The 9,132-nt window shown below is 18.9% G+C and overlaps 2 protein-coding genes across 2 annotated transcripts; one reads left to right on the forward strand and one right to left on the reverse strand.

Moving 5' to 3' along the window:
• LOC108003756 (glucose-fructose oxidoreductase domain-containing protein 1) lies at positions 1 to 1,277 on the reverse strand. Its single transcript, XM_017066236.3, has 2 exons — positions 761 to 1,277; positions 1 to 690 (listed from the first exon to the last, which is right to left on the reverse strand). The coding sequence occupies exons 1-2, from the start codon at positions 1,245 to 1,247 to the stop codon at positions 17 to 19; spliced, it is 1,161 nt and encodes a 386-aa protein (XP_016921725.1). The 5' UTR covers positions 1,248 to 1,277; the 3' UTR covers positions 1 to 16.
• A 1,159-nt stretch (positions 1,278 to 2,436) lies between these two features.
• On the forward strand, positions 2,437 to 8,762 carry LOC108003754 (phosphatidate cytidylyltransferase, photoreceptor-specific). Its single transcript, XM_062080009.1, has 10 exons — positions 2,437 to 2,577; positions 3,317 to 3,441; positions 3,538 to 3,634; positions 3,749 to 3,925; positions 4,449 to 4,651; positions 4,726 to 4,882; positions 4,969 to 5,121; positions 5,208 to 5,339; positions 5,409 to 5,543; positions 6,921 to 8,762. The coding sequence occupies exons 1-10, from the start codon at positions 2,509 to 2,511 to the stop codon at positions 7,008 to 7,010; spliced, it is 1,338 nt and encodes a 445-aa protein (XP_061935993.1). The 5' UTR covers positions 2,437 to 2,508; the 3' UTR covers positions 7,011 to 8,762.
• The last annotated feature ends 370 nt before the right edge of the window (positions 8,763 to 9,132 follow it).

The following is a 9,132-nucleotide window of genomic DNA, read 5'->3' on the forward strand; positions in this document are numbered from 1 at the left end:
TGTGAAATAATTTATTTTATATAGATATAGCTGTAGCTCTAACAGCTGCACTTAACAAAGGATTTGGATCTGGTTCTTCTGTTAAAATATTAACTTTTACCCATTCTCGTCGTTTATTACTTTGTCGCAAAGCATCAATAACTGCTTGTACATATAAACCATCTTCAAAAGATGATGCAGAAAATACTGGTTCTTTTATCCAACCTTTTTTATCTTCAACAGATTGGAAAGCTTCTCTTAATGCAGCAATCATTTTCCTTAATCCTTTAATATATGGCCTTGGAATGGAATCAGCAATAGAAAATGATATATCATGTAAATTATCTATATCATGATATAATATTTCTTCTTGTCCATTACAACAACCATATAAATCTCCACCACGTGCAAGAAGATGATTACCTCCTCCACATATTAATATTTCTTGAGAAAGTTGACCTTGTAAATGATTACTTAATGTTGTTGTTACCAATGTACCACCACTCAATTCCATTTGAAAACTACAAAAATCTGGTGATGTTACATGTCTAATTCCATTTATATGTTTTGTAGTTTGAGTGAAAGTTCGAACTACAGCATGTACTCTTGAAGCACGTTGACCAATTAAATGAAAAATTAAATCAATTACATGACTTCCAACTAAAGCTAAAATTCCTCCTCCCATTGTATCATCACACAACCAATCATATCCTATAATAATAAACAAAATTATAATTGATAAATATTTTTAATAATTTGTCATATTAAATAACATTCTAACCATTATGTAACAAACTACCCATGTGTACTCTAACTTCTATAACATTTACAGGACCTTTTAAATATCCCTCTTCCAAAGCTTTCTTCATATGAACAAATGCTGGTAAAAATCTTAAACTATGATTAACAATACTTATTAAAGAAGGATAATATTGTGCAGCTCGTACCATTTTTAAGGCTTCATTTTGACTTAAACCAGCAGGTTTATCACATACAACATGTTTTCCTATTCCTAATGCTTTGACTGCAATTTGTGCATGTAAACTAGGAGAGCACATAATAAAAATTAAATCAACATCTTTTCTAAGAAGTACATCATCAATTCGACTAGTATGAAATGGTATTTCAAGATCAGTTGCAACTTCTGACACTTCTACTAATGTGCGTCCCCATATAGCTTCAATTCTAAAACCCTTTTCTCTTAAAAAGGGAATTATTATTCTAACAATACTTCCTGTACCAAATACTCCAATTCCAGGTAATGTCATACTGTATTGTTAATTTTTTTATATTTTTTATATTTTTACAAATTATAGTAAAATTTATTAATGATGTTAATTTTTTTAAATTTAAATTTTAAAATGGTATTAATAATTTTATAATGTTTGTTTTTTTTATAATATATATTATTCTTTAATTTAGCGCGACAAGAAATTCCACACAATTATAACATTATACATTATAATAAATTTCATACTATATTATATGATTGATTCACATTTCAAAGTTGGTATTTCACGTGTTTCATTTGTTTAAAATTAAATCTACATATATTGTTAGAAAATCTTTATTTAAATAAAAAATTAAATAGAAATTATATTAAAATAAATTAAAAATATGAATAATAAATAAAGAAATTAAAGATATAATCATTGAGAATTAAATATTTTTATTGATAATAAATTAAAATTTAGTTTTAACAATTTTTTAACAATTTATTTTTAATAAATTTATTGTTAACAAAACGATTTGGATAGTTACGATGTAATAAAATATCCGTTATAAAAGAATTTTTTAATTAAATTCTTATAAAAAGTAATAATTTTTTTTTTATATACAATATGAACAGACCTTTTCAAAAGATATTGTGAACAAAACATTAGATTTCATTTATATTTCTTTCTATTATTGATTTTCCGAAGAAACTCGAAATAAACCGAACATCAACGATGATTATATCCTATGTCAATCAGCAAGGTTGCCGCACAAATTTCCAGATTAAGAATATTGGGGGAAATTGGTATAGTTATTGTCATGACACATATTATAGTCAAATAGAGATAAAGGAAGATATAACGGGTGTTCTATTATATTTTATTATTTTAAGGTTAGGTTAGTTAAAAATGTAACTAAAAAGTAACAATAAAAAATCCATAAATGTTTTTAATCATAACAATAATTATTATTAAATGCGAATTAAAAATGTTTAAAATATCAAAATTAAACTAAGTTAAGCTAACCATTCTCATGTTTTTAAACTAACCTAAATTTTAACAATAATACAATAAGTTACCCGTTATTTCTTCCCCCATTTCTTAATTTTCCCCACTATCCTCAATGTGAGAATTCATACGGCATCCTAGTCTGTCAGTTTCATTTGCGCAAATATGATGTGTGGTTCTTTGTCATATCCGCTCTATTTAATCAAATATTTAAATATGTAAATATGCAACAAAGTTATGCAAATCAAAAATTATAATAATATTTTATTATTTTAAGTTTTTGTATAGTAATATAAATCTTTAAAATATGTCGGAAATTCGTAAAAGAACAATTGGAGATATATCAGCAGAAACGCGGGATGTCAGTGATGATCAGGTAAATATATATATTTTGTTTTTCGAAATTTTCAATACCGCATTCTTCTTTGAATTTTTAAAAATCTTTATTAAAATATTAAGTTTGATTGATTTAAAATTGACCTTTCACTTTCATATTATATATATATATATATATATATATATATATAAATAGCTGTCAGTCATTATATAAATTATATATAAATATGTAATAAATTAATGAATGACAGTTATTAACATTAAATCATTGCATATATGATTAAATCAAACTGCCATTACTATTATATTATTATATTATATTATATTACTATTATATTTTATATTTATAAGTGTTTTATGTATAATTATTTCTTGGATTTCTATTATTATACATATATTAATCTCTTAATATATATGAGACTTTTCATATATACTAATTATGTATATTAATTATTTTTATAGCATATTCTGATTATATAATTATAAAAATAAATATAATACATGTATTTTAAAAAATATTAATTATTATTAAATATTATTATTAAATATTAATTATTATAATAAATAAAAAATAATGATTTTTAATGTTATTAATTTAAACTTTATAAAAACTTATATTAATTTTTTTTTAATAATTTAAAGTATTATTCCTCTCATGGAATTATAAATAATTATAATTTTTTATTGAATTCAAGGATTTATTGAAATAATATGATATAGATCTTTTCTATTTAATTATTTCTATATAATTATTAACAAGTTTGGATTATATTTTATAGAAAGAAGATGTGGAATCTGAAGATGATGCAAAATTGGAAGTTGAAGAATTGGCTAAAACTTTACCACAAGGAACAAATCATACTCCACATATTTTGGATTCAATTCTTTCAGGCTTATCTGATCGGTATAATTTTTGAAAATAATACTTATATAAAATATAACAAGATAATAATAATAAAAATAATAAACTATTAATAAATATTAAAAATAATTTTTATAGCTGGAAGAATTGGGTAATTAGAAGTATTTTTACCTTGTTTATGATTGCTGGTTTTTGTGGTATTATTTATATTGGACCATTAGCTTTGATGGCTACAGTAAGTTTTACATATTAATATTATAAGTATGTAATATTATATAATATTATATAAGTATATATTTAATTATAAAAATAATTTTTCTTGGTTTATTTTATGGAATATTTTTTTCAGACATTAATTGTACAAGTAAAGTGTTTTCAAGAAATCATTAATATTGGATATGCAGTTTACAGAATTCATGGTTTACCATGGTTCAGATCTCTATCATGGTATTTTCTGATTACTTCCAATTATTTCTTTTATGGAGAAAATTTAATGGATTATTTTGCTGTAGTAATTAATCGTACAGTAAGTTTGAATAATTTTGATCTATAATAAAATTAATTAATTAATATAATATTTTTAATTAATATTTTATGTTGAGATATATTTTATATCAGGATATAATTAAATTTAATTAAAAATTATGTGTACATAAATTATTACATTATTAATTTATTTATTCATATGAAATCAATAAATAAACTTTTTGAAGCATTATATCTTTTATATGATTTCTAATTCTCTTTTGTAAGATTTCCCATTTAAGTTTTAATTTTAAATTAATTATGTAAGAAATTTATATCAAACTAATGTTATTTTATATTTGCTTATATATATATATATATATATATATATATATCAGATTATAAGTATTATATATAAATACAATATTTTATTATTTATTATATTTATTTTATTTATATTTATATTAATTTTTATTATTTATTATATTGTATTTATATATAATATTTATAATCTGATATATATAAAATTAATTCTATATTTCTTTATATTTAAATTAATGATATTTCTTTTTTTTTATTTATAGGAATATCTACGTGTACTTGTTACATATCATCGTTTTATTTCATTTTGTCTGTACATTGTTGGTTTTGTATGGTTTGTATTGTCACTTGTAAAAAAATATTATATGAAACAATTTTCTCTATTTGCTTGGACTCATGTTGCTCTACTTATTGTTGTGACACAAAGTTATCTTATAATTAAAAATATTTTTGAAGGCTTGATCTGGTAAATTTTTATATAAATTAATATCTATCTTATATTTTATTTATTTTATGATAATATATATTTATCTGATGTAGGTTCATTGTTCCAGTTAGTATGATAGTGATAAATGATGTAATGGCATATATGTTTGGTTTCTTTTTTGGTAAAACACCTTTAATTAAATTATCACCAAAAAAAACTTGGGAAGGTTTTATAGGTGGTGGTATTTCAACAGTTTTGCTTGGCTTATTGGTAAATTTATATTTGAATTCTTTTAAATTAAACATATATTATTATTAATTTTTTAAACATAAATATCTATATAAAATATATTTCAGATTTCATATATTATGTGTCAGTATCGTTACTTTGTTTGTCCTATTGAATATAGTGAAACTTTGGGACGAATGACTATGGATTGTGAACCATCTATTTTATTTCAACCTCAAGAATATACTTTGCCTAATAGTTTACAAGTTGTATTTAAAATGGTAATATATTAAAATATCAAATAATAATCCTAAAATAATATAATATAATACAAATATGTAAATCATTTAATAATTTTTTTGTACAGTTTAGTGGAAAATCGACCATAACTTTATATCCATTTTTACTTCATTCATTATCAATGTCAGTATTTAGTTCTGTAATTGGACCATTTGGAGGTTTCTTTGCTAGTGGTTTTAAGAGAGCATTTAAAATTAAGGTAATTAAATTACTAAAAAAAAAAATTCACAAAAAAATTTCAGAATAATTTTATTTCATATAATTAAAGGACTTTGGAGATGTTATTCCTGGTCATGGAGGAATAATGGATAGATTTGACTGTCAATATTTAATGGCAACATTCGTAAATGTCTATATTTCTTCATTTATTCAAACTGCTTCACCTCAAAAACTTTTGCAACAGGTAAATATAATAAGTTTTTTATCATTTATCATTTTATTTAATAATTCTATAGATAAATAATATATAATTAATTAAAATTATTTAAAAATCATACTTGAATTATTATATCAATGTAATTAATATTTTATATTATTTTTTGAATAATTTATATTAAATATAAATATATTTATAAAATTGTAAATATAGTTAATTTATACATATATATTTAGCTCACTAAATATTACCATTTTCACATGTAATATTAATAATTTTTTTTATATATGATTTTTTATAAATAGATGCATAGAAAACATGTGAAACTCATTAACATTTTTTTAAATGGAATCATATATTTTTTATTACACCAATTGATATAATTTAATATTCTTCAAAAAAATATTAATCTATTGGATCAAAAATCAACATAGGAAATATTTTATCTCGAAATTTATAAAATAAATAAGAAATTTCATAAATCTGTAATATATTTAATCATATTTCTGCTTATCATATTAGTTTCATTTTATATTTAATTATTTTAATCAATATTAATATTAATAATTTAATTATTTTAAATATTTATTAATATTTATAATTAAACATTAACATTAATTATTTTAATTAATATTAATAATTTATGTTATAAAATATTTTTTGTAATTATTTGAAGTAAAAGAGTTTTTGCTGATTTTGATAATTTTTTTTTTTAATAAAACTTAATATTTAGATATAAATTTTTGTTATATATATAATTGTTGATCAATTGTGCTTGTTTACATAAATATATGTATATATAAAAGAAATTCTATTCTAATTTTTTACAAATATTTAAAAAATTAAAATTAACTAATAATAATAAAAAAAATAATAATATAAACTAAATAATAATAATATATAAAGAAAAAAATTGTTTGAAAATCTTTTATAATATATTTAAAAATCATCAAAATGTGAAGATGTTTTTATTCTCAAGATTTTTATTATCAAATTAATACTTATAATTTTTATTTATTCTCTAATTTGTGTAAATCTAATTGAATGACATAAACTCATTCTAAATTAAAGAAATAAGATATTTAATGTCAAGAATATTTTTACCAATATTATATATATATATATAATATTGGTAATGTATGTATGTGTGTGTGCGCGCGCGCGTGTGTGTAATCTTATCCAATTATATAAAATATTAATGATTTTAAAAAAAATTGATATAAAAATATTTCTTGTAATATATTTTCATTTTTTAAAAAATATTTTTTTATATTATTTATATTAATTGAGATAAATATATAATGATTATTTTTAAATGAATTATTTTATATCATAGGTTTTTTAATTCTTAAAAAAATTTATTTATAATTATGCATATTATGTATGAAATTATTTTATGCACAGGTTTATAGCTTAAAACCAGAACAGCAATTACAATTGTTTCAAACATTAAAGGATTCACTAGAAAACAGAGGTTTGTTAAATATTTATTGATGTTCTAATATTAATGATGATTATTAATAATTAATGGAATTACTTTAAAATAGCAGAAAGTGTTAGAAATATTATTTCTAACATTTATTTGATGTGCAATGTATGTTTATACAATAGCATTAACAATATTAAATATATATAAACAACATATAGTAATATTAATTATAAAGTATATTAAATTATGATGATAAAGTTTATTTTATAACTAGAAATTAAGAAACATTAAACATTTGTAGTTTTTTTGCATTCCACACCAAACAGTCCATTTTTTACCAAAAATTTTTATTAAACTGTGATGATGATAAAAATTTAACTACATATTTTTTTTAAAATAATAAAACCAAAGAATATCATGCATACATTGTATTTTAAAAAACTTCCAGTTTGTTATAAATATTTGAAAAATTTATCAAATATTTTTTTAATATTTTTCTTCTACTAAATTATAAGATAATAATGGATTTATTCAAATTTAAATATATATTAAATCAATCAAAGATCTCATTATACTTATATATTTTTAAATCTATTTTTAAATCTTATGCATTTAATTATTCTATTAATATATTTAAATTGTTTTCATAAATATTATTTCATCCATACAATGTGAGATTATTTTGAATTTAATATTAATTATTTGAATTTTCAAATGTATTATTTTTCATGTAAAAATATTTCTTTAAATTGTTACTGACTATATATGTATTAATCTGTTTATAATTAATATATATTGATTATTTGATAATAAATCATAATAAATTTTAATATTTTTATTGTAATCAGTGCCATGTTATTGTCATGTCATTTGCATTTTGAAAAATATAAATATTTGTGACTTTTTAATATTAATTAAGCATTTTCTTTGAAGAATATAATTCAAAAAAAATATAATGTATTATTGTATTTCATTATCAGATTGTTTGACATTTTCATTATTGAATAATTATTAAATATCATGGTACTGAACTTAAATAAAACTATTTTAATTATATTCAAAAATAAAAGATAAACAAAGAACTTTTGTTTATCTTTAATTTTATTATAAATAAAAATTAAATGGAAATGTAATTGTTTTTCACAATAAATATTTTTTTATTATTTTTCTTAAATACTTTTTTCATGAATAATAATATATAAATAGAATGTAATTATAAAATTTTGATTTAGTTAAAATATATATATTTTACAAAATATTATGTTTAAATTAAAATTATTTTATAGTATAATCAAAATTGTGCCAATTGTTTGTAGAAATAAGTAATTTATATTTATACATGAAAAATATTAATATGGCACAACTAGTAACATTATAATATTATATATATAATATGATTACATTACATTTCCAATTGAAAGCTTATATTTTACATGATTAATTTACATATATTACATAATTTATATACTTTATAAAAAAATTATACAATGTACCTAACTCTAATTAAATACTTATACTTTCTTTTATTGTTAAATGTTATTTATATATTGTTTCAATATTGGGAGATATAATGTTAAAGAAATTTATGTATAAAAAATAAAAATAAACATAAATGCAAATATATTTATTTAACAGAGAGATAAGAGATAATAAGATAATAAGATAAGTATATATAGATGAAAAAAATTTTATAATAGAAATAATAGATATATATGTTATTGTAACTATAAATTCTTAATTGAAAATGACTTAAGTTTAAATATATAATATATATATATATATATATATATGAGAAAATAAACTTCTTGAAAATGTTATTTATTGCATCTTATATTTTATTTTATTAGATCCAATATTTATATTAATTTTTAATTTAATTATTTTTTTGATATATATTTTTTACATATATAATATGCAAGTCAAAATAATCATAATTTTCAACTCTTTTCTTATCATACTAAAATATAAAAAAACTTTGCAAAAACATTTTTTCATAAAAAAAAATGAAAATTTATAACTTAATGCATTTAAATAAATTTAAATATGGAATAGTTGTGGAATAATCTAACAAAAAAAAATACGAAATATATAGATATAAAAGAAAATACATTAATTGAAGATCAAAATTATTAGAGATATACATTTATAGAATATTAATTGAAGATCAAAATTATTAGAGACATACAT

The sequence above is a fragment of the Apis cerana genome, linkage group LG10 (assembly GCF_029169275.1).
Source record: "Apis cerana isolate GH-2021 linkage group LG10, AcerK_1.0, whole genome shotgun sequence".
Classification (NCBI taxonomy): Eukaryota; Metazoa; Arthropoda; class Insecta; order Hymenoptera; family Apidae; genus Apis; species Apis cerana.